The sequence below is a fragment of the Acinonyx jubatus genome, chromosome B4, assembly GCF_027475565.1.
Source record: "Acinonyx jubatus isolate Ajub_Pintada_27869175 chromosome B4, VMU_Ajub_asm_v1.0, whole genome shotgun sequence".
Classification (NCBI taxonomy): Eukaryota; Metazoa; Chordata; class Mammalia; order Carnivora; family Felidae; genus Acinonyx; species Acinonyx jubatus.
Window position 1 is genome coordinate 80,669,686 of NC_069387.1, and position 23,979 is coordinate 80,693,664.

General features: G+C 53.5%; 3 protein-coding genes and 1 long non-coding RNA gene across 5 annotated transcripts; 2 read left to right on the forward strand and 2 right to left on the reverse strand.

Moving 5' to 3' along the window:
- Positions 1 to 3,930: 3,930 nt before the first annotated feature.
- BLOC1S1 (biogenesis of lysosomal organelles complex 1 subunit 1) lies at positions 3,931 to 7,651 on the forward strand. The gene is made up of 4 exons (XM_015085117.3): positions 3,931 to 4,107; positions 4,903 to 4,975; positions 7,052 to 7,184; positions 7,460 to 7,651. The coding sequence occupies exons 1-4, from the start codon at positions 4,047 to 4,049 to the stop codon at positions 7,568 to 7,570; spliced, it is 378 nt and encodes a 125-aa protein (XP_014940603.1). The 5' UTR covers positions 3,931 to 4,046; the 3' UTR covers positions 7,571 to 7,651.
- A 153-nt stretch (positions 7,652 to 7,804) lies between these two features.
- RDH5 (retinol dehydrogenase 5) lies at positions 7,805 to 12,449 on the forward strand. Of its 2 annotated transcripts, none has more exons than XM_027071537.2 (5): positions 7,805 to 8,449; positions 9,013 to 9,359; positions 9,515 to 9,773; positions 11,678 to 11,841; positions 12,128 to 12,449. In XM_027071537.2, the coding sequence occupies exons 2-5, from the start codon at positions 9,050 to 9,052 to the stop codon at positions 12,349 to 12,351; spliced, it is 957 nt and encodes a 318-aa protein (XP_026927338.1). In that variant the 5' UTR covers positions 7,805 to 8,449; positions 9,013 to 9,049; the 3' UTR covers positions 12,352 to 12,449. The 2 variants fall into 2 exon arrangements, with proteins under 2 accessions (XP_026927338.1, XP_014940601.1); XM_015085115.3 differs by having other exon boundaries at positions 9,032 to 9,359.
- Positions 12,450 to 13,291: 842 nt separating this feature from the next.
- CD63 (CD63 molecule) lies at positions 13,292 to 16,472 on the reverse strand. Its single transcript, XM_027071539.2, has 8 exons — positions 16,392 to 16,472; positions 15,720 to 15,796; positions 14,656 to 14,844; positions 14,408 to 14,482; positions 14,212 to 14,307; positions 13,959 to 14,099; positions 13,629 to 13,712; positions 13,292 to 13,451 (listed from the first exon to the last, which is right to left on the reverse strand). Exons 2-8 carry the CDS (start codon positions 15,783 to 15,785, stop codon positions 13,386 to 13,388), a joined length of 717 nt encoding a protein of 238 aa, XP_026927340.1. The 5' UTR covers positions 15,786 to 15,796; positions 16,392 to 16,472; the 3' UTR covers positions 13,292 to 13,385.
- Positions 16,473 to 20,647: 4,175 nt separating this feature from the next.
- LOC128311048 (uncharacterized) lies at positions 20,648 to 23,728 on the reverse strand. The gene is made up of 3 exons (XR_008288972.1): positions 23,599 to 23,728; positions 22,456 to 22,630; positions 20,648 to 22,193 (listed from the first exon to the last, which is right to left on the reverse strand). It is a non-coding gene; the product is annotated as an uncharacterized LOC128311048 (long non-coding RNA).
- Between the last annotated feature and the right edge of the window lie 251 nt (positions 23,729 to 23,979).

The window sequence follows — 23,979 nt, forward strand, 5'->3', positions numbered from 1 at the left end:
GCCTCTTCCTCCCCAACACACACAACATGAGGACTTTCTCACCCCACCCACATCTCTAGCACTGGATTCCTTCTGCCTGCCTCTGAATGCTGGCTGTAGCCAAAGCTCAAACTATGGGAGTAGCTGGGAGAGAAAGAATATAAGTTTGATTGAAAGGAGTCACGGGGGAAATGACTTGACTGCTTTAGGGATCCTAGGGAAACCCATGCATCTTCTGGAGAGGGGCTGGGAGGTCACTTCCCACAGGGAGCCATTTAGGCTGTCTTGAGGGCCCTTTTCTTGGAGCACTGGCCTTGGGCCAACATTTGGAACTTGGCCACACCACCAACGGCACCCCCCTTCTTGAAGCCCAGCCAGACTTCCCAGCATGAGAAGCCTTCTCCACTCACTCCATGTTCTCCTTCAGTCCTCACCCAACCCTTAACAATTCAGCAGCTTCCGGCCCTAATGTTTGGCCCCATCTTCAGTTTGAAGCTTGCTAATTAACTAATTAAAGCGAACTCAGAAAGAGATTTCAAAAGAACAAGGAAATGAGTAGGGGAAAGGAGCGTGGGTTGCATCCATTCATTCATTAAGAGAAAATAATCTAGGTGGGAAAGTGTACAGAGAAGTGGGCAAAAAGAGATTTCACATGTCAAGTCATTCTCCAGGGATGCACGAATCTTGTGCCCATCTCTACCAAAGGCAACTGGGAAGCTAAGCTTCAACTCAGCAGAAACTCAAGTTACACAGTGAGCAGCAAAAGCCTAGAAAAAGAGCATCTGGACGATGACCCAGAGAGATCAGCTGGAGTCCCCAAATACAGGTACCTGTGTCCTCTGCCCCGCTCTAGGGCAAAGGAACAGCCAGTGTGGGGAGGAGGGCAGGGCTGATGTCTGCAGAATCCTGGCAGTCTCCATGCCGATTGTGAAAATGTCAGGTGGTTGTGCCAAGGGGGGTGAGGGTAATGCAGGATGGGCTGGCACTCTCCCTGAGTCAACTTAATCTTAACATTCACAAACTCACCACTGAAACCCCTGACACCAACCCCCCCTCATTAGCCCCTGCCCTCTGTTTCACATCCCCAAGTAGCCATTTTCTGGTACCCCTTCCAACCCCTGCTCTTCTCTCCCAGGCCCCACAGCTCTGGGAGTGAGGCACCCAGCATCTTCCAATGTGCTTCTATTTTGCTTGCTCATTGCAGTTGGACGCTGGAGCCAAGTGGGGGGTTGGGGGTAGGATTGGAATAGGCTGCCCGGTGATGCTCTCACTCTTCCCACTTCTATTGATCAGCCCCTTGCTAGAGCAGAACCTCTTCCCAAACACTCCTCCCCTTGCCAGGATTCTCTTCAACTGTGCCCACAAGCTAGAAGGTCATAGTGATGAGAGACAGAATCTCCCCTCCTGGGGTCTTTCCCATGGTTTATGCAGCATAGTACAGTGGTTACACTCGGCCTCCAGAGCCAGATAGCCCGGATTTGTATCCTAGCTCTACCACTTAGCTCTATTACTTATCTGCTCCGGATCTCAGAATCTTCATCTGAAAATTGAGGACAATACTTCACACGATAGTTCTAGGGATTAAATGAAGTAATACATGTAAGGCGTTTGACCCATGAGAAGTACTCAGGAAATGTTGGAAAAGTAAATGATAGGACACATACAAGCATAGACACAGACATACACATTCCAACATTTTAAAAAAATTTTTTAATGTTTATTTACCTTTGAGAGAGAGATAGTGACAGAGCGTGAGTGGGGGAGAGGCCGAGAGAGAGAGAGACAGAGAGAGACAGAGACAGAGACAGACAGAGAGAGAACAGACAGAATCCGAGGCAGGCTCCAGGCTCTGAACGGTCAGCACAGAGCCTGACACAGGGCTCAAACTCACAAACCATGAGATTATGACCTGAGCCAAAGTCGAACACCTAACTGACTGAGTCACCCAGGCGCCCCCACAGTCTAACATTTTTATTCAGAGTTTTTATGTTGGGGGCATTTAATGTCCTGCTTTATGCTACCACTTAACTATTTCATTCACTAACACTTTCAAGGTTGCACACCTCCAGGACTTAATATGCTACTCTCCAAATAGCTGAATGACTCAATCAATCAGTGATCCTCAACTCTTTCTCAGAAAACCCAAGAAGAATGTTTTATTCTAAATCAGCACCTATCAGGGTGCCTGGGTGGCTCAGTTGGTTGAGCTCAAGTCATGAACTCACAGCTCGTGAGTTCGAGCCCCGCGTCAGGCTCTGTGCTGACAGCTCAGAGCCTGGAGCCTGCTTCGGGTTCTGTGTCTCCCTCTCTTTCTGCCCCTAACCCACTTGCATTGTCTCTGTCTCTCTCAAAAATAAATAAACATTAAAAATTTTTTTTTAATAAATAAATAAATCAGCGCCTATTTCTCTTCCCCTGCAAGTAGATATAGCAAGGCTAATTTTCTAGTATGTAACTGGATCACAAAATGAGACTGCCAAAGTTGGAAACAGCCTTAGATATGGTTTAGTCCAACGATTCTCAATGTCAGATGCATACTAGAATTAAATAACTTTTTAAAAAATACTTGTACTGGGGCGCCTGGGTGACTCAGTCTGTTGAGTGTCTGACTTCGGCTCAGGCCATGATCTCATGGTTGACAAATTCGAGCCCCTGGTCAGGCTCTGCACTGACAGCTCAGAGCCTGGAGCCTGCTTCAGATTCTGTGTCTCCCTCTCTCTCTGCCCCTCCCCCACTAGCGCTCTGTCTCCTTCTGTCTCAAAAATAAATAAACATTAAAAAAAATTTTTTTAAGTTTTTTAAATGTCTATTTTTGAGGCAGAGAGAGACAGAGCATGAGCGGGGGAGGGGCAGAGAGAGAGGGAGACACAGAATCTGAAGCAGGCTCCAGGCTCTGAGCTGTCAGCGCAGAGCCCGACACGGGGCTTGAACTCACAGACCATGAGACCATGACCTGAGCTGAAGTCGGAAACTTCACCGACTGAGCCACCCAGGCGCCCCTAAAAAATCTTTTTAATAAAAAAGTAAAAAATATTTGTACTTGGGGTCCACTCCTTACAGATCTAAGTTAATTTACCTAGGGCCAAGGCATTTTTGCAAACTTCCCCAGGTGGACCTAATGTTTAGCCAGGGTTGAGAGCTGCTGATTTAATCCAATCCCCTTATTTTACTAGGGGGAAAATCAAAATCCAGAGTGCATAAGCAACTTGCCCAGAATCACCCAGCATGTTAGTGCATGGTGCGCCAAGAGAGATTATGGCAATAGCAAGAATATGTTGATAATGTTTACAGTTTTTTCTTGTTGGAGTTAATCCCGGAAGCATTTCTCTTTAATTCAGAGAGGTGTTATATGATTTACCTTTTACTGTAACAGCAGCACTTTTTCTTCTGGTCAGACTGAAAGGGTTCGCATTCCCTGACCACAAAAGGACAGAGATGGGATTATACTTTCACCACACATGGTCAACCAAATTAGCAAAGCTCCCTAGGAGGCCGCTTGAAATGCCGAAAATGCTTCTTCTCTACAAAGATCACCCAGAGCTGAAGAACCTTGGCAGAGTACTGAGAAGAGAAAGGGCTGGAAACGAGAGGAATGCTTTCGCTCCCAGAGGGAGAGTGCTGAGAATCAACTGAGAACCGGCCAGAGCTGCCAGAAGGGAAAGGCAAGGAAAGGAAAAGAATTTCAATGAGTCCAGGGAGCCTCTGCTCCCCCAATAAGGAACAAGGATGGATATCCTGGCAGTACCAACCCTCCCGGGAGCCTTGAGATCCAAAGATGTCCAAAACGAGCTCTGTAATATGGGTACTGGAGAAAATTTCTTCCAACACTGACCAAAAAGGGAGCCCCCAATAAAGACAAAAGCTCGCTTACCCCCAACCCTCTACAAGTCCCTCCGTTCCCAGCCAAGATCTTCTATGTCCTCTACCCTAGGTCTCAAAAGGGGGCGGTCCAGGGCTCACGTGACACTGCGGTCACGTGACCCGGGCCCCTCGGGAGCCGAGGCACCAGTTCCAGCTCCCGCAGTCGGAGAGGGCCGGGTGCGCCCAGCCCCCAGCGCGCCGCGATCATGCTGTCTCGCCTGCTGAAAGAACACCAAGCCAAGCAGAACGAACGCAAGGAGCTGCAGGGTGAGCAGAACGTCCCTGTCCGCCGTTTTCTCTCCCGCCGCGGCCTAGCCTCAGCCGGAGCCTGGACCTCGAGTAACGGCCCAGATCCAGGGAAGGGCGCGGGCTATTGGGCTTGGGCGTCGGGGAGGGGGTGGGGGCGCTTTTTTGGAAATTCGGTTCCCTTGCCAACGGGCTCTGGCCCCTCGGCAACACTGCGGCCTCCTCTGGGCCACGCCCCCCACGCTCTGTCTTCCCGCATCCTGGTCCCGCCCCTGCGCGTGGAACGCGGTGCCGATTGGCCCAGGGAGCCTCGCGTCCTGAAAGTGGCGAGGGACGCTCCTGAAGGCAGGGGGGTGCTAGGACCCGACTGAGCCGGGACTCTTAGAGGCCTGAAACCACCGAAATAGGGGTGGGGCCCTTGTTTCCTGTATCTGGCCAGGGAATCCGGGAGTTACCAATCCTCAAACCCCAAGACTGTGGGAAAATAGTGCCCGAGGGTCTGGAGTCCTGGGCGCTGCCACTGACTCGTTAGCGTTCCCGGGTGAGTCGCTTCCCCTCCCAGGGTACCAGTTAACTCACCTCTAAAATGAAAGGGCCTAGAAAAAAAGTTTTCTAATAAAAAAAAATTTTTTAATAATGAAATAAAATGAAAAGGCTTCCTTTATGTTTTGCAAGGTCCTTTTCAGCTCTGGCGCTGTGAGATTAGCTGAGATGTTCCCGCAACTAGCGGAATAGTAATTAATGGGTGGTGAACCTTCAGCACCACGCTTCAAAAAACCAAGTCTCCACTCCAATCCCTTTTCCCCCCACCCCCAGAGAAGAGGAGGCGAGAGGCTATCACTGCAGCGACCTGCCTGACAGAAGCTTTGGTGGATCACCTCAATGTGGGGTATGAACCTCTTCCCATCAACCACCAGCACCCCCCGCCCCCCAAATTTAGGCACTGGCAACGTCTAGCCCTCAGACTGCTGTGAGGGGATGAGATGTTCCATTTCATTCCCTCCATTCCTGTCACCCAGCTTAACTTTATAGAGAAAGGCTTGAGTCAGCTCTGACCCCTAACGTTGCACAAGGAGGAGCAGCAGCAGTGGTTGAAGAGGCAGCCAGATTTCCCCCTCCCCCTAATAACTTCCCTGGTGCTCACAACTTGATGCCATCTGCCCACTTCCCTTCACTCCTCCAAGTCCAGCTGTCGCTTCAGCAGGAGGGAGAGCACCCTCCTTTACCACAACTTGCCACCCTCTCCTTCTCTACCTCCCACCCTCTGGCAGGCCTGGGGAGCAGCTGGCAGGAAAGAGGTGGCACAGCCAGTGAGGGTGAGGGCAGAACCTATGCCAGGAGCTGTAGCAGAGCCAGGCTGTCTCTTCCCTTCCTTCCCGGTCTCCAGAGACCACCCCCTGTGCCAGCCCTATATGAGAATGCCAGTAACAACCAAAAACTTGGGAAGGAGCAAAGAATATTGTCTCTTGACCCTGAGTGACCCAGAAGAGTGCTGCGACGATGATGTGATAGGCTATCTGTCGGAAGAAAAGGGGCAGTATGATGTCTCCCATGGCAGGGCAAGTAGAATAGCTTGGCTGTGAATCCAGAGACTGAGTCACCCAAGTGAGCCATGCAGGGACTGTCATCTTCATTACTCATCTCTGGGGAAGACTAAGGGACAAGAAGGCAGTGGTTGGGGCCTCTGATCTCTCCCCTCCAGACCTCTCCCTTCACTCAGTGTGAAAGTAGGAGGTCAATAGGAAAAACTGGCATTTTAGGAACTCCCAGGGGAATCTCTTGAAGCATTGGGAGCCCGCTATTACTGTTTCAGCTCCTACATTACCCCCTACTATGGCCAAGCTGTCTCCCAAAGAAAAAGGACAGGGTCTGCCCCCTTTCCTTCCTCCCACATTGGCGCCTCTCGGGCTCTGCTGTGAGACTGGCCCAGGCTTCTCCCTATGCTCTTCCTTTGCTAGGGGCCACCCCTCTTTCAGCTTAAAGGACAGCTAAGCCAAAGCCAGATTAGAAAGGGTTTTGTGTTCTGCCCACGGGTCCTCTCATTCCCTGGAAAGGAAAACAAAGGCTCAGTCTATCTCAGCCCCTGTCAGGTGTCCTTGCCACTCTTTCCACCCACCCCAACCCGTTGCCCCCTCCAGCCCCCACAGATTCCAGTGGGGGGTGGATACCGGATGCGGAGTCTCCCAGCTGACCTAGAGCTTTGGGATGGTGAATGAAAAGACTCCCTAGCCAGTAAGAGAGAACAGTCATTGTGAGATTGGGGGAAGGGGGAACAGGGCAGAGAGTTGGAGGTACCAACCTCATGGTATTAATGGTAAGTACAGCCAACCTTGGTTGAGGAGAAAAAAAAACTACTGCCTAGAGCAGAAAGAAGGAAGGGAGAGAGAGAGATTATGTGTGTGTGTTCGTTCATCTGTGTGGGCGAAAAGAGAAGGGTTGGGAGAGAGACTTGAGAGCCAAGAGGCAGCCCCTGGGATATCTTCTCTTGACCCTGAGTTCCTGGGGAGGGGAGCCACTCTCCCATCCCATCCCAGAGTCAGGGAGGGGCCCAATTTCCCTTCCCAACTTCTTGCACAGACCCTTGGGCTTCCAATCACTGCCAGATGTGTCCCTGCTGCTGGATTTTCCCAGCTTCTCTGCACCCCCTTTACCCTCTCAGCTTCTTCCTCAGGGAATCCTCCCTTCTCCCACCCAGCTTCAGGAATTCCTTTGAGGGGGTAGGAGATGGTAAGTTTCTAGTCAGCTCCCAGCTAGGCTTTCCTGGGAATCCTGGGAGTGGGAGCAAGAAGCTGGTTCATTTGCATGTACAGTAGTCATTTGCATCACATCCAAGAATGGCCAAAATCATGAGGTTTTCCCCAGCCTGACTCCTGGCTGACCTCCGGCTCTTACAGTGGAATATTAGTCCTAGAGACCACTCCCCACCAGCCGGGTGAGTTGATCTCGTCTCTCTTCCAACCTCTAGTGTGGCCCAGGCCTACATGAACCAGAGAAAGCTGGATCATGAGGTGAAGACCCTACAGGTCCAGGCTGCCCAGTTTGCCAAGCAAACAGGCCAGTGGATCGGGATGGTGGAGAACTTCAATCAGGCACTCAAGGTGGGCCACACTCCCTACATCACTGGCCCCATCCTGGGCCCCCGTTAAATGCCTCCAGTCGGGTCACCTTAGGCCTCAGGTTAAAAAAGAAGTGGGGCTGGTCCCAGAAATGCCATGTATGGCCCCAGTGTCAGAAAAGCTAGAGAGATGAAAATAGCTGGTGGGTCCAAGCAAAGCCCTTTCTAGGGGATGGACGGAAAGTGCCCTTGTCTGTCTCCTTAGAGCTACATTCTACCCACCCTGATTCCCCACCTCCCACCTCCTCCCCTTCCCAGGAAATCGGGGATGTGGAGAACTGGGCTCGGAGCATCGAGCTGGACATGCGAACTATTGCCACCGCACTGGAATACGTGTACAAAGGGCAGCTGCAGTCTGCCCCCTCCTAGCCCCTCTTCCCTTTCCTCTGCCCCACCCCTCCTATCTCCCCCAGGGTGGGGCAGGAGACAAGAATAAAACACAAGCCTCCATTTCTCTGTGGTATGTTTCAAAGAGCTACTAGCCCAGCATGGTGGGTAGGAGTGGAAGATTCAAAGACTGTCTCCCTAAGCTACAGGTACCCTTTCGCTAGAGGGTGGAACTAGCTTCCTCTTACTGTCTCACCCCTCTTTTCCTCTTTGGGCCTGGTGCAGGTGTATGTTGGGTACCTAGAGGGTAGAAGTTTCCCACACCTCCCCAGAGAAGGTCTGGGTGCCCTGCCCCAAGCTTCCTAACACAGGACTTCAGTTTCTTGCAGAGGAGAAATAGGACAGGGAGCAGGCCTGGTGCTGGCTCTGGCTCTCTGCCTCTCCACGTGCTCATGGACTCTCCCAGCCTGGTGCTAAGCAGTGTCATGAGTCCGGACCAGGTTGGAGATTAATTCTTGGTCATGGGGGCACTTCAGGGCTTGGAAGGAGGAGGAGTGTCAGGTCCAAGGTCACCAACAGAGAGGGGTAGCTGCCATCCTTGACATAGCCCTCTTCCTGGGAGCCCATGACACAGGTGGTCAGGTACCCCCAGCTGGTAAAGCCAGCCAAGAAGGGTGCCGGGGCACACCTGGCCTGTGCCAAGCCTTGGCTTCAATTGCCAGGCTCCAGCTTCCCTGGCTCCTCCTCCCAGCCCCTCCCCTCACCCACATCCACTTAATACCCTGACACCCAGTCCGCCCACTGCAGACATTGGCATTAGCTGTAGCTAGTGTGGAAACCTGGGAAGACTGGGAGCAAAGCCTCTCGAACAAAGGAAAAGAAGGATTTGGGGCACCTACCTGCTAGCTTTCCCCAGAGGAGGTAAGCAGGGCACTGGGAGCTGGGTGCTATGAGAGGAGTATCCAGGTGTTGCATTTATTGATAAGTCAAAGCTTTTCATGTGTTTCCTCACACATTATCCCCTCTGACCCTCCACAATTCCCAGGTGGACCACGGTGGGTGTTGGCCCCACTGGTAAAATAGAAAACAGGTGAGATACTCAGCATCCCACAGTAAGTTTAGGGCCACCAGGACTAAAATGTGGGGCTCTTTGCCCCATGTGTTTCAAAAAATAAGGCCCAGTTTACATTTAGAGAATTTAGATGTCCCTGGCTTAGCGGGAGAGGTGACTGCGAACCAGATCCCTCTGCTCCCGTGCAGCAGGCCTGCACACAGGACCCCGCTAATCTGATTTTAGTTAAGTTAGCAACAAATATAGGGTCTGCCTCAATCTTTGCTTTGCTTAGATGAGCCATAGTTTGCTAATTACCCGCCCAGCAGATAATTTCTCAATATGCTCAGACCAGACTTCCAGAGAGGGAGGGGAGGATATTAGGGGCAAGGGTTTAAGAGCCAGAGTAAACTAGACAAGTTTTCCTGCCCAGTCTCGGCTGCCACCTGCAGGTCACTTGGGCTCTGGCCATGTGGCTGCCTCTGCTGCTGGGAGTCTTGGTCTGGGCAGCGCTGTGGTTGTTCAGGGACCGACAGAGCCTGCCTGCCAGCGATGCTTTCATCTTCATCACCGGCTGTGACTCAGGCTTCGGGCGGCTTCTGGCACTGAGACTGGACCAGAGAGGCTTCCGAGTCCTGGCCAGCTGCCTGACCCCCTCAGGGGCAGAGGACCTACAGCGTGTGGCCTCCTCTCGCCTCCACACCACCCTGCTTGATGTCACTGAGCCCCAGAGTGTCCAGCGGGCAGCCAAGTGGGTGGAAACACATGTTGGTGAAGCAGGTGAGTAGCAGTGGGGCCACAGGGCTCGTGGTGCAGGGTGCTCAGTCACAGGGGCGGCGGGAAGCAAGAAAAACTGCGTGGGGAAGGAGGAGTGATCAGGAGAGAGTGTTGGAACGCCTTACCTACCCGACGGGATCTGTTTCATCTCTCCACAGGGCTTTTTGGTCTGGTGAATAATGCTGGTGTGGCTGGTATCATTGGGCCCACGCCGTGGCTCACACGAGATGATTTCCATCGGGTGCTGAGTGTGAATACGCTGGGTCCCATTGGGGTCACCCTTGCCCTGCTCCCCCTGCTCCAGCAGGCCAGGGGCCGGGTGGTCAACATCACCAGTGTTCTGGGTCGCCTGGCAGCCAATGGTGGGGGCTATTGTGTCTCCAAGTTTGGCCTGGAGGCCTTCTCTGACAGCCTGAGGTAAGGGGTGCAGAGCCCTGGGCTGCCCGGCAGAGATGACTAAAACACTGCAGAGTGCGATACTGAAGAGGAGACAGCTGAGGGCTTAGCTTTGTGGCTTCAGACGCCAGCTGTCTCTCATGGGTGCTTTGTGACCTTGATAGGTTACTTCTCTTTTCCCCCAGTTTATTCCCTACCTGTTAAATCAAAATGAGAAGACCTGCCTCATGGGTGTTGTGAGTGGAATGAGGTACATGGAAGACCCCAACAGAGACTGGCATGTAGAAAATGCCCCAAGAAGCCTGCTGTCATTATTAGTATTATTAATAACTGTTACTTGTGATGAGCTAGTACCTTTGTGGAACACTTTCTCATTTCTTCCAGCAACCTTATAAGGGATTAGGTATTGATATCCTCAGGGTAATATAACTTACCCAAGTTATTACCCAAGACCACACAACTAGTTAGTAGAAATGCGGGGACTTGCCCCCAAGTCTGCTTGCCTGGTCATTACATTCTCCCATCCCTCATCTTTAAGCAATAATGTCCAAAGTCCCTTGAGAGCACAAAGGAGACTTGACAAGTACCACATTAGACCAGAGCCTGAATTCTGATCAGTACAAGTACCCCCCAGCCAGCCTATCTTCTGTAGGAAGCCTGCCTTCATCACCTTCACTCAGCAATGAATTTAAATTATATACCTTTTGGGGGGGGGGGGGTTGTTTTTTGTTTTTTGTTTTTTTTGAGAGAGAGCACGCATGTGCGTGCACAAGTGGAAAAGGGGCAAAGAGAGAGGGAGAATCTTAAGCAGACTCCATGCCCAGCACAGAGCTTTCGATGCAGGCAGGGCTCGATCTCCCGACTGAGATCATGACCTGAGCCGAAATGAATCTACCACATAAGCGACTGAGCCACGCAGGCATTCCCTATCCTTGGGTCTTTTCATTTTCCACTCAGCATCATGGAACACAGACTTTATACTTGGATTTCTGCATCCATGTCAAGGGAGTTGGATGTATCCCTGCAGTCTCCGCAGCAAACACCAATCTACTCCCTTCATGTCCAGCACTCAAGATTCCATGCTGTGTTCTGGGACCTAGGGAAAGGGGTTCTTCTAGCTCAGGAGTTGGTAAACTGGTTCTTAAGCCAAATCTGGTCAGTAGCCTACAAGCTAATAATGGTGTTTACATTTTTAAATGGTTACACTGTAAGTGATTATAGAAGTACCTATCTGAGGGCACCTGGGTGGCTGTCAGTTAAGCTTCCGACTTCAGCTCAGGTCATGATCTCCAGGTTCGTGAGTTTGAGCCCTGTGTCAGGCTCTGTGCTATCGAAGTAGAGCCTGCTTCATATCCTCTGTTTCCCTCTTCTCTGCCCCTCCCCCACTCACACTCTATCTCTCTCCCTCAAAAATAAACACCTTTTAAAGTACCAGGGCACCTGGATGGCTCAGTTAAGGATCCAACTTCAGCTCAGGTCATGATCTCACAGCTTGTGGGTTTGCACCCCACGTCAGACTCTGTGCTGACAGCTCAGAATCAGGAGCCTGCTTCAGATTCTGTCTCTATCTCTCTCTGCCCCTCCCTCCCCCCTCAAATACAGACATTTTAAAAAATGTAAAAATAAAAAAAGTACCTACATGATATCATTAATTTTTATGTCTGCGATGCCAAAAGTATTTACTGCCTGGCCCTTTAAGAAGTTTACTGACCCCCCCCCCACTCTAGATCATAGAATATAAAGGAAACCTCAAAAATACCTGTCCCACTTGTCCCCATCCCAGGACAGCAGGGATCTCCTTTACCATCAGGACCCCTGTCCCTGGCATGTGATAACTTCCCCATTTTAGCCCCCATACCCATGTCTCAGAAGATCCCTTTCCTATAGAGCAAGAACCCAAAAACCTCCGGTCTACTCCCATCCAGGCGGGATGTGGCTCCTTTTGGTGTCCGAGTCTCCATTGTGGAGCCTGGCTTCTTCCAAACCCCTGTGACAAACCTGGAGAGTTTGGAGAACACGCTGCAGGAGTGCTGGGCACGGCTACCTCCTGACACACAGGCCCACTACGGGGAGGCCTTCCTCACCAAGTGTGAGTATGTGGGCCCACACAGGGTCATACGAAGGGAAATGAAAGTGCCAGAATGGCCCATCCTACACCAGCCTGCTGGGAGGAGGCGGGCAGAGAGGAGGTGAGGGAGAATGAGATGCCACAGAACATCCAGGCCATGTGGAACCTGCCCACTCGCCAAACTGGGGAGGGGACTAAGGATCCATCTCACCTCTGCTGGGGACCAGTTCCAGGACCCAGAAGACAGGGCCTGAGATAGGCTGGGGTGGGACAGGGACACTGATTACAACCACCTCCTGGACTGCAGACTTTAAAATGCAGCGGCGCATCATGAGCCTGATCTGTGACCCAGACCTGACCAAGGTGAGCAGGTGCCTGGAGCATGCCCTGACTGCTCGTCACCCCAGAACCCGTTACAGCCCAGGCTGGGATGCCAAGCTGCTCTGGCTGCCGGCCTCCTACTTGCCAGCCAGCCTGGTGGATGCTGTGCTCACCTGGGTCGTTCCCAAGCCTGCCCAGGCAGTCTGCTGAATCCAGTCTTCCAGCAAAAGATTGTTTCAGTCCCCACCCGGGTACTGCCTGGTACTGGTACAAAATAAGTACTGAATAAATGTGTATTGTTAAAAAAAGCACTGGAAGTGGGCAGAAATGGAGTTGCCCAGTGGGGGACTGACCCCATTTAAGTGCTAGCCCCTAGGCTGATTTAATGCCCAGGGTCTCTGGCCTGTTTAATGCCTGCAAAACAACTAGCAACTAGCGGGAAGGGGGACAGAGGCTAAGGGAACTGGCTTGTGACTAGGTGCTCTTTGAAGCACATGGAAGAATGGCCACCAGATGGCACTTTTGGACATGTATTTTCTACAAGGAGTCAAGTTGCAGTTCAGTGTTGGGAGTGCAAATGGTCTTTACCTGCTTTTCTTGGGAGGGACAGAAGGTGGTGAGGAGGGGTCAGGGCCAGGCTGGGTGGTTTCCATTGGGGAAAAAAGGCAATACCCACTTCAGTTGTCTTCTATTATCTAAGTCCAGAAAGATGGATACTGGCCACAAAGGTGTCATAGCAACTTGTCACCAGCCTGAAAGGAGCCAGGTGCCCTTTGTTGGGGAGGGAGTTGCTGGGCCCTCAGAGGTGGGCAGAAGGCCAGGGAAAAGATGTCCATGGTAAATCTGGGCTGGCCTCTCCCAGACAGAACCTTTGTGGGGAACCCCCTGACTTTTGAAGGAGATGGCTTCATGAACATTGCAGCACATGGCTAGGAGACAGGGAGGACAATGGGACACAGCCTCCAGATCCCCCTTCCACTGCTAGCCCCACTAACGCCTTCAGCAAAACCCGCCTTTCCAAAACATCCCTCCCCCCGCCCCCTAAAATTAGCCTTTCTTGCCCAAGGTGCAAATACAAGGTCCCACAGGACAGGAACATGGTGGAAGAGAGGGAAAGGATAAAGTATCATTCTTCGAGACAAACTGAGACTTTTTTTCAGTCTGAAAAAATAATCAGTTTAATTGAAAAACCTGGAGTGTGCTACCCCACTCCCTTAGATGAGGGGGCTGAGGCGACCAGACCCCTACATCACCTCATAGCCGCTTCGGATGCTCTTCACGAGGCAGCAGGCAAAGATAATTCCCAGTACCTAAAAGCAAAGATAGAGGGGTGGAGAAGAGTCAGAAAGGCAAAGTATCCCAGACCCACCCAAGAGACCCCAAACACAACCAGGGCCCTGATCTCCAGGCCAGTACCTCCTCAGCACCTCTTCCCACTGCCCCTACTGCTCAGATGCCCCAGAATGAGTCCAAAAGATGCCTCTCACCTCCACAAAGGCAATGCCCAAGGCTGCTGCAGCCACCACCAGCACATTGCTCCTCAGCCAGCCCCCAATCTTCTCCACACAGCCCTGAAGGGTAGTAGCCACACAAGGCAAGAACACAATCAGAAATTTCCCACCCACCTCCTGGGTCCTTTGATCTCTCCTGCACGCTCTGTATCTTTCACCCTGCCTCTGGGAATCTGGGCATTCCCAGATACCGACCCTCCCCATCCCAAAACCCCAACCCTCTCCACCTCCATCCCTGGTCCCTCTCAACTCTTGAAACATTTCCCAGGTTTCCCAAGTCCCCTGTTCTCTCAACTTCTCCCTTACCTCTTCGTGGATCTCCTTCACCTTGAAAGAAATCCCACAGCCCTGTGTGACATTGACGCAGCAGGAGTCCGGGACTCGGCCCTTGGGCATGAGAGGGATGCTCTCCCAGTCTGTGTAGTTAGCTGCCCCGCAGCATTTAAACTGCACGAGAGGAGAAATGCCAGGCAGAGGGTTATTGCGTGAACATCCACCTTCAATATGAAGATGAGAATCTTCTTCCCCCACTACCCCTGCTCCCAGAAACCTCACTCACATCTTCCTGCATCCTGTCCACAATCGAAACCGTGTGGTTGTTTTTTGGATAATTCTGCATCTGCTGCCGGAAGTCCTTATTAAATTCTGACATCACCTGGGAATTTGGAAGGAGCATTGTTGAGGTCAAACTAAGGCGAACAGGTCCCAGAGCAGCCAGACCTCTGAGGCAGGGCCCTCCCCTTTTCCCTGCTTACCTTGTCTCTAAACACATAGCCAGCAATGGCTACAGCCACCTCCACCAGCATGATAAGAGACAGGAAGATGGCAAACTGCAGGCACAATGGGCAAGGGTCAGGTTTGGAGTCTTGGTGAGAGTGGCCTGCCGTGGCCCAGCCAGCCTCTAGCTCCTTCATAAAGGTTTTCCTCACCCACCTCCTAAGCCCCCACAGAAGGGCCCTCCCAGCAGTCCCAGACGCCCATGCTGGCCCCACACTGTGCTCACCGTGACCATAAGACAGTAGTTCTCCTTGCAGGCCCCACAGCAGCCCACGAAGGCCACCAGGAAGAGGAAGGCACCCACTGCGATGATGACCACGGGCAACAGGGAGCCAGGAGTGGCCCCCTGGACGATGGTCTGCCTCAGGACCAGCTGGGCCCCTACACCCACGGCGATCAATCCCACTGCACAGGCCTGCGAGGAGGGCAGGTCAGGGTTAGGCCAGACCCACGACCTAGCAGACCTCCGTGACAGAGGGCAGCAGCTGCACCCAGGACACAGACTTAGCCCCATCCCAGAGAGACAGATTCTCACACCTGGGAGAATATGGTGTGGGATGACCCATATTTGCCCCACAGTTTGATCAAAGGCCGAAAGAGGAGTTCCCAGAAAGCCTTGACCCCAGGGCACATATTTCTAACCTAGAGTGGTGCTTCCTGTGGGCCTCTAGGGCTCCCAGAATTGCCATCTCACTATCTTCCAATGGCCACCCCCTCCTCCTCAGCTGTGACTCAGGTTCCTCAGGCCCACAAGGCCAAGGAGGACAAGGGAGAAGGAAAAGAGGTAAGAGTGGTGAGCTCCTCCCTGGACACAGAGCAGTCTCTCAAGCCAGGACCCCAGGGCAGGAGCAAATTGTGGCCGGCTGAGCCCTTCCCCACCCCGAAGCGGTGAGAGGGATGAGGGAAGGGAAAGGAATGAGGGGGTAGGGGAGAAGGGTGGGGAGGAGGGGGAAGCCCCAAGGCGATAGCATCAGGCCGGCCGTTGGCTGGTTGCCCCATTGCCCGGTATCACAAGTGGTTGGTTGGGTCACCAGACAGGAAGGGCCAGAAGGGGCGAGGGGGAGGGTGCTGGGCACCCACGCAGTCCATTCTTGGTCCAAACCAGCCTCAGAGGTCCCTGAAAGCTGGAGGGGGTGGGGTGGCCCTGCTGTCTTCGGCCCGTTTCCCGGGCTCTCCTTCCACATCTGGTCTCCAGCTGCCTTCATTCGTGGCCCCCCAGCCCTCACCACTCCGGATCCCGGTCTCCCCACACCCTGCCAGCGCGCCCCGATCATCCCCCATCCCACTCACGCAGAAGGCCAGCAGAAGAACGTAGAGCAAGAACTTGACACATTTCATTCCTCCTTCTACCGCCATGGCTGCCGGGCCTGGGGCAGAGGGGAGGGCAGGGGGATCAGAACCGGCCGAGGTGGGGGACCTCGGTTGCAAAGCTCCCCGCCGGCCCTCGAGGCCTTCCCTGCTCGGCCCCCTTTCCCGGCCCCTCCCACCCGGAAACCCGCGGTCGGATCCACGTCTCCCAGCCCCCTCTTCTTCCAGGCTGGAGAGGGGTGGGGGCGACCGCCCCGAAGCCCGGACCTGCCCCGCAGTCTCCCGGGCCCCGGGGCAAGATCCCAGGGCGCCGACAGAGGCCGGAGCCCGACGCCCACCCTCGGCCCGCCAGCCCCCCGGCGCCCAACACCCCCTCCCCACCCCGCCAGTCCCTAAAACAATGGTCCTCGGCCAAGCGCGACCCCCAGCCGCCTTCCCCTGCGCCCTGACCACCCCCAAAACAGAAGCGCGACCAGCTCGCCACCGCACCCCGCCCGGGCCTCTGGAACTTTTCAAAGTTGCAAAGTTTGTAGGGCCTCGGGCGCGCCCGGGAGCACGGCGGATCTCCGGGGGGCCGGGCCGAGCCCCGGAGGAGGGAGCTGCCAGCGACCACCCACCCGGAGCCGAGGCCGGCCGTGGGCCCCGAGGCCTCACCTGAGCTCCCCGAGGCTGTGCGCTCCTCTCCCGCCGCGGCTCAGGGGCTCTCTAGCTGCGCCCCCGGCTGCGGCCCCGCCCGCCGCGCGGCCCCGCCCCGGCCTCCAGCCACAGCCCCCTCCCCCGCCCAGTGGCCGCCTGCCTCCCTCATGTGACGCGGTAACAGCTGCGGCCTGAGTCACCCGGCCGGCGAGGGGAGGGCCGAGCCCCCCGCCCGGCCAAGGCCACGTGGCCCCTACCCAGAAGACGGCGCCCACCCCCGAGAGGGGAGGCCACCGAGGGCAGGACCTCGGGGTGCCTGGGGCCCTTCTGGCGTCCCCGTCCCCATACCACCTCGGACTGGGAGAGCGGGACCGAGCGGCGCCAGATTCTCTCTGGTTCAGGGAAGCGGAGGAAGCGTGTGCGAGCCAAGCAGGCGTGAGCAGCCCGGAGTTACACTCTGAGCGCCCGGACCGAGCGACCGAGCTGAGGCAAGGTGATGGAATGGTCTTCAAGAGGCCGCTTCATCCTGCACCCGGAGCCCCCATCCCCATCCCCGAGTCGGCAGAGGGCGCTGTTAGATCCCTTGGATCGGGTGGGGTCAGAATAAACACTTCCAGAAAGTCCCTGGCCTCACATCCTGGGAGTCCCCCAACATTCTAGAGTGGGTATTCCGGTCCCCCTTCTGTTAGTCCCTTTCTCCATATTCTGGGGCTCTGGAGTAGTGGGCTGAGCACGGGAAGAAGCCAGTCAATCATGACGCGCCAGCGTCTGGTTCCTCCCTCTGGGGGTGGGTTGACAATGTCTGTGCTCCCACCACCCCCACTCCCTGATGAGCTTCTTATCAGGTGGAGGCCTGGGGGAGGACACTAAAGCAGGCATGGCATCTATCTTATGGATCTCCCATCCCATACCAGCAGGCAGCACTTCACATCCCAGGGGGCAAAGCCAGATGAGGGCTGGAAGGGGAGGTGGCGGCCTCAAGCTGCCTCCCTCCATTGTGTGCCATAGTGGACCCCAGAAGGAGCTGTGTGAACCGCCAAGGACAGAACCAGCCATTACTCCAGGCTCCCCCAAGCCTGGGCCCCAGGCCCGAGGTTCTTATGGTCCTGACTTAAGAACCACTTCCTGAGTCTTAGTATGTGTACACAAAGAAGGAAAGAAACTGTTAACAGCCAAAGGAAAGAGATCTGGGCTGGGCTGAGAACCAGTTAACAGAATCACAACCTTCCAGCAAGGCACACCAAGCCCATTCTGAACCTTGCTCCCCAGTTACCACAGTAGGCAGGCAGCGCAAGAGGAGAGAAGATGCTGGAAAAAGTATTCATCTGTTTATTGTGCTGCCACTAGATGCCAGGCATGTGCTATGCACAGGAGATGGAGAGGGCGGACAAGGGAAGGAAGACAGTGGCATTGACCTCGATCAACAGACAGAGCCAAGTCCACACTGTAATAAGCAGAGACAGAAACCCCTGGTGGTAGGTGGACAAGCTCAGAGGGAGGGGCAGGTGGTATCTCTGCCCCAGAGGAGAAAGAGAAAGAAGAGATTTCAGATTTCTTATCACAAAGGTGGGTGGTACTCTCTGAGATGACCTTAGAGAATAAAGAAACAAGCTCTCAGTTCCAGGGACCAGGAAAGAGCCAAGTATAAAAAAGGAATATTTCTAAAAGCCCAGGGCAGGCTGGGGTTGGCTAGCTCAAAGGGTTCAGGAAGGATGTGGTGAAAAATGGACAGGACAGTGGTCTGAAGTTAAGATTGAGAAACTTTAGATGGATAACAACCAAGTATAACGCTTGGTCTTTGATTAAATCTTTGAACAAATGAACTGTGAAAGACATTTTGAGAACAACTGGGGGAGTTTGAACATGGACTGAGAATTAGACATGAAAAAAATAATTTTGTTAGCTATGATGATGGTATGATTATATAAGAAAATTATTTTTTAAAGATGCATACTAAAATATTTAAGAGTGATGTGATAGCTGTATTTGCTTTGGAATACTTCACTAAACAGATGCAGCAAAAAGCAGAGAGTCTAGGTGATAGGATCATTGACAGCCTAGAAGGCTATATTGGGTATTTTTTTTTTCTTTTAAGTAAACCTTATGCCCAATGTGGGGCTCAGACTCATAACCCCAAGATCAAGAGTCACATCCTCTATGGACTGAGCCACCCAGGCACGCCAATGTTCTAAAGGCAGTGGGGAATGTTCTAAAGGCGGTGGGGAGTTTTCGAGAGGTTGAACATCTTGGGGCTGGTCCTACATTGAAATAATGAGGAATGAATGGCAGGTAGCCCAGAAGATCTTTGAGACATCACTGCCACCATCCAAGGGAGAGTTAATGAAGGCTGGAACCACAGGATGCCTGTGTGGCTCAGTCGGCTAAGCATCCGACTCTTGATCTCAGCTCAGATCTTGATCTCAGGGTTGTGAGTTCAAATCCCACACTGGGCTCCGTGGTGGGGGTGAAGCCTACTTAAAAAAAAAAAAAAAAAAGAAAAAGAAAAAGGAGCCTGGAACCCTGGAGAAGAGGGAAGTCTGAGTGGCATTTCAGAGGGCAAATAAAGGACTGGGTGACTGCCTACCTGTGGAAGAGGAGAGTAAGTGGGAAAAGTCCGAAACAACTCAGAGCTTCCAGACCTGGGCACCAGGGGAGGAGGTGGTGGTCACCCAAGACAGGAGGCACCCACGAGGGGCATCCAGGTGGAGATATCAACCAGAAATTGGAGATGTGAAACTCAGAAGAGAGGAGTAGTCAGACTAGAGATAAAAAATGATATTTAAATTCATAGATGGATGAGGACCAGAGCAAGAGAAGAAAACAAAGACAGACCCTCAGGGAACCCTTATGTTTCAGGCACATGTGGGAGGGGTCAGTATCCAGTAAAGGAGCCAAAAGGAAAAGAAAGCTGTGGAGCAGGACCCCCACACTCTACCAGGCTCGGTACTGGCATTATACACATTAGCTCATTTGACCCTCAGAACAACCCTTTGAGATCTGTATGATTTGTCCTGTTTTAGAGATAGGATACTGAGATTCTATGATAGGGAATGACATGCCCAGAGTCCAAACCAATAATCACCAGTGTTAGAATCTGAACCCAGATCTCTCAGGGTTCCAAGGCCTGTGTTCTTCCACTTTTCTTTTGGGAGTTGGGAGAAAAGAGAACTTCACAGCAAGAGGAGGGACAGCGGCCAGAAGCATCAAATAGTATAGAAAGGTCAACTTGGGTGAGAAACGAGAAAACCGTTAGATGGGGTGGTCTTCTCCAGAGCAGTGTCAGGGCAGGATCTGGAGCACCTGCTGGGCCTGAGAAGGGAGGAGAGGGAGGTGGAGACGTCCAGATGGGCAGGGGCAGAGCTGAGGTGAATGTCAGGAGAGGAATTCCAGATTAGGGCCAGAGAGACCCCTGGAAAACAGCCAGTGTGGTGCTGGTAGCGGGAGGACAAGAAAAGCCCACACCGAGTCAAGTTCATGGAGACAGATAGTAGAAAGTTTGTTGCCAGGGGCTGGAAGGAGGGAGGAATGGGGAGTTAGGGGTCAATGTGTTTCAGTTTGGGAAGATGAATAAGTTCTGGAGATAGATGGCCATGATGGTTGCATACCACGGTGAATGTACTTAGAACTGTACTTTTTTTTTTTAAGTTTATTTATTTATTTTGAGAGAGGGAGGGGCAGAGAGAGGGAGACAGAATCCCAGCACAGAGCCCGACGCAGAGCTCAAACCCACGAACCATGAGATCATGACCTGAGCAGAGATCGTCAGTTGCTTAACTGAACCACTCAGGTGCTCCTGACCTGTTCTCTTAAAAATGGTTCAACTGGTAGATTTTATGTCATCTGTATTTTAACACACACGCATGCACACACATACACACAAATGGCCTACCCCCTAGTCTGGAAAGTTGGCATATAGCCCTGTGCCCCTCTGAGTGGGGAAGCAGCTGACTGGGACCTGGCCCCTCACATCATGTCCTTCAGAGCTCCCAGCACCTACTCCAAAGGTCTGGCATCCAGATATGTCATCCAGCTATGCAACTGTGGGTGCCCTGGTAGGAGAGGCCCCATGACCTGGGAGCTGCCACCTGCAGAGGCCAGTGGGGGTGGGGAGCATGAGAAAGGAGTGAGGAGACTGGGAAGGACTGGAGGAGAGAGAAGGGAAGAGAAGAGTTGAGGACAGCTGGGAGATACAGGAGAGAATAGGGGAAGGGGAGGCATGGAAGGACGGCGGGGTGGGGGGGTGGTGGTGAGGGAAACAATACAGAGGGGAAAAGAGATGCCAGGGAAACGGTGAGGAGGAGGAAGAGGAGGAGAGAGGAGGGAGACAGAGGAACCAAAGGGTGCAGCATCAGGGCCATCCCTTTGCTAGAGAGGATAGAAAGGGTGGTGGCTAGAACTTAAGGTCAGGAGGTTGTGTCTGAATTAGGGAACTGAGACCTAAATCCAAAGGCCCCAGCTTTGGTTATAAGGGAGGCGTGGGTGCTCGATGGCAGCTCCCAGACTACAGGGTTAGATCAAAACAAGGACAAGGTCAGAGATGCCCTGGTTGGTGGAGTCACCATGGTGGCCCTCTCTGACTCCCCCAGATGCCTGGCAAGACAAGGTCACAGCACCCTAGTACCCAGGAGAACACCATCACTGCCAAAGTCACCTTACATCCTTTCTTCAAGGAAAGCGAGGCTCAGGGGCAGCCTGCAGATCCCGCAGATACCAGACACACAGACTCCGGGTGCACCCCGCCCACCTCCAGCAGGTGCCCTAAGTTCAGAGGCACTCGTGCCACACAGGCTCTGCATGGCATGAATGGGGGGACTTTGGCCAAACGTTCACACTTCCTGAGCCTCAGCTTCCTCCCCCCTCAAGTAAGAGGAAAACTACTCCCTTCCACACCTTACAGGGCAGTTGTGAGGATTGCATAAGACATTAAGGGGATCGATTTTGTTACCTTAAGCTTTTATCCTACCCTGTTTTGGGGTAACATGAGAATGAAAATGATTTTGCTTTGAGAAATATCTGGACTCCACGCCACTTGACGTGGCCAAGGAAAGTGTTGGGAGGGACAATTCAGCCTCCTTGCATCCCTCCTTCCCACCTTGGTCTCAGCCCAGAGCCCTGTTTCAAGCCCCAGGGCCTTCCCCAGAACCCCCTCCACTGCCCAGGCTCCATCCGCAGCGCTCTGCCCCAGTTCTTGCCTGTTCCTTTCCCTGCTCCTTGGGCTGGACTTCTGGCCCCTCCTTCTCCCCAACCTTGCCTGGCTCCTGTCCCAGCCTCCTCACTGTTGCCAGTGGGGTCAATCCAGATGCTCAGCTGGTGAGTGAGCAGGGCAGGTGCCCCAGGCTGTTCATGCACAGCCTGGGCCAGGAGGTCAGCTGCTGTGTGGTTCTGGTCCAGGGCCAGCTCAGGAGGGCAGTGGTCTCCCACCTGACAATCACAGACCCACACAACTAACCAGTCCCCTGGGATGCAGCAGACATGAACATGGGAGCAACGAGAAGAGGCAATGCTGGGGTAGTTACTTCAGGTTTCTGTTCCTTGGGGCATTCCTTCATCCATCCATCTATCCATCCAGCTACTGAAAGCCTAAACCAGCCAGGCACAGGGACTATACAGAGATGAGTGAGACACAGTTCTAGTTACAGCCTGTAGGCACAGACAACAAATAGTGTGGGTAGGGGTGTGCCAAAGAGAAGCTCTGGGTGCTGGGAGCCACCTACCACAGGCTCAGGGGAGCAGAGAGCACTGAAGGCCTCGGGGAGCATTCACTCAACCTGCTCACACAGTAGACTCCTTCCCGTGGATGCGGCCTTGCAGTCCAGGGCACTAGAAGTGAGGAGAGGATGCAGGGTTGAATGGGTGGGGGTCGCTGGCACCACCAGGCAGAGCCCAGAGCAGTCTGTCCTGCCCTCACATCTCTAATCTCTGGTTCCCATTCCCAGACCCCACCCAGACCTTCTGGCCATCCTCACACCCTCGCCATTGCTACGCGCGCGCACACACCTCATTTGGCAACAACCTTGACCTTCACTGCCCCGTGCTTTCTCCTAGACATTGGATTCCCTCTGAACATTCCAGCTCTCCTCACCTGGCAGCCCACCTCCTGGGTCAGCACACCCACCAGCATTCTGAAGTCCCTGGAGAAGGAGAACCGGCTTTATGCTCAGACCCCTCCTTTCCTTGGATCAGCAGGTGCCTCGTGCTGGCCAAACGGGGCACGGGGGCGGCCTTGGCCGTGGCCCCCAGCAGGACCCATGTCAGGCCTGGGCATGGAGAGGGAGCAATTGTTGAGAAAGATGGGAAAAGATGGAGAAGCCTGGGGAGACTGAGTGAAGGTGGGAAAGAGGGTGCACCTGTGAGTCTGAAGGGCTGGGCCTGCCCTAAGAGGAGCTGAAGGGGGCAGGGTAGGGTATCTTTAGGAAGAAGGCCAGTGGGCAAAGAAAGATGTGACTTCCAAATGACTCTCAGAGTTCCCCAGCTGTACTCCACCTCCACCTGCTCCCCACAAAATACAAACTCTCTGGATCCCTCCTCCCGACCTCCAACTTCTCTTCAAGGGCCTGGGGTTAAAGAGGTTAACAGGCCTACTAGGAGATCCAGCAGGGTAATTATAGGGTTTAGAATGTGGTGTGGAAGAGGATGGTAATTACACAATGAGGTCCTCTCTGGGGCTTCAGGCTTTGTGGGCAGAGACCTGGGAGGAGTCCATTCCACTAACATTCCAGCCCAGAATAGTCTCCCCAAACCACATTCCCAGAGACTCACCCTGGGAGGGCAGGAGAAGGGGGAAGCAAGCCTAGTAGGGAAGCCCCTCAGCCCCTTCCCCTCAGCAGCTTCTCAATGACCCCAGTCCCTCCCCTCCTTGGAAAGACCTGCGGTGCCAGGGAATGAGTCACTGATCCTAAAAATAGGGACTTTAGGAGAAAAAAGTGACAAGAGATGGCATTAGGGATCCTGGGTTGCTGCCCACTGACCCAGCTGTGAGGGATAAGGCAGTTTAAGTATGCGGGGTAGTCTGCGGGGAAGGAGTGCACGATGGCAGGAGTCCTCCCTCTTTATAGAGCTTCCCCAGTTCTGGTGTCTCCTGCTCCGAGAGTGGTCCAGGTGTCTCTGGCTTGAACCCTGGTGACCGGCTCCCAAGACCTCCAGTTCCTCTTCCTGAGCATGGAACAGACCCTCCACCCGAGGCTACACAAGCGCCTCTTTCCTCCAGTAGCTCCTGAAACCTTACCCCTCCCCCTGGGACACCTCTTGCTTCTCTCCGGGCAGCTCGCAGCCTTCAAACCTCAATGCCTTCCCTTAGGCCCCGACCCACATTTGCCGTGAACCAGTCAGGACCTTGAAGGAGGCGGGCCTTGAAGGTTGCCTGGGTAACGCCTGAGAGGGGCACCCCTGGCAGGAAGACAGTTGCTAGGGAGACCAGGACAGTGGGCGGGGCCCCAAACCCTGGTTAGCCTGTTTGGGGATGAGAAAAGATCTAAATGTCCAGATACTCTCTCCCAGTTCCTTTTCTGTGAAGCCTCCAGGGCCCCCTCCTGGGGACTGGGTCTAGGGCAGCTGGAAGTCTGAAGCTTCTGAAAGAGACCTCCCAGGGGTTAGTTCCTGCAGCTCA

What these genes read in the sequence shown, in the direction of transcription:
- RDH5 (XM_027071537.2), top strand. Translation starts at nt 9,050, where the DNA reads ATGTGGCTGCCTCTGCTGCTGGGAGTCTTGGTCTGGGCAGCGCTGTGG. An exon ending in GCCTTCTCTGACAGCCTGAG is followed by an intron (nt 9,774 to 11,677) that starts GTAAGGGGTGCA and finishes ACTCCCATCCAG; the next exon opens with GCGGGATGTGGCTCCTTTTG. An exon ending in GGAGGCCTTCCTCACCAAGT is followed by an intron (nt 11,842 to 12,127) that starts GTGAGTATGTGG and finishes CCTGGACTGCAG; the next exon opens with ACTTTAAAATGCAGCGGCGC.
- BLOC1S1 (XM_015085117.3), top strand. Translation starts at nt 4,047, where the DNA reads ATGCTGTCTCGCCTGCTGAAAGAACACCAAGCCAAGCAGAACGAACGC. An exon ending in GTGGATCACCTCAATGTGGG is followed by an intron (nt 4,976 to 7,051) that starts GTATGAACCTCT and finishes TCCAACCTCTAG; the next exon opens with TGTGGCCCAGGCCTACATGA. An exon ending in ACTTCAATCAGGCACTCAAG is followed by an intron (nt 7,185 to 7,459) that starts GTGGGCCACACT and finishes TCCCCTTCCCAG; the next exon opens with GAAATCGGGGATGTGGAGAA.
- CD63 (XM_027071539.2), bottom strand. Translation starts at nt 15,785, where the DNA reads ATGGCGGTAGAAGGAGGAATGAAATGTGTCAAGTTCTTGCTCTACGTT. An exon ending in TTCTTCTGCTGGCCTTCTGC is followed by an intron (nt 14,845 to 15,719) that starts GTGAGTGGGATG and finishes CCCTCCTCGCAG; the next exon opens with GCCTGTGCAGTGGGATTGAT. An exon ending in TGAAGGAGATCCACGAAGAG is followed by an intron (nt 13,713 to 13,958) that starts GTAAGGGAGAAG and finishes ACTACCCTTCAG; the next exon opens with GGCTGTGTGGAGAAGATTGG.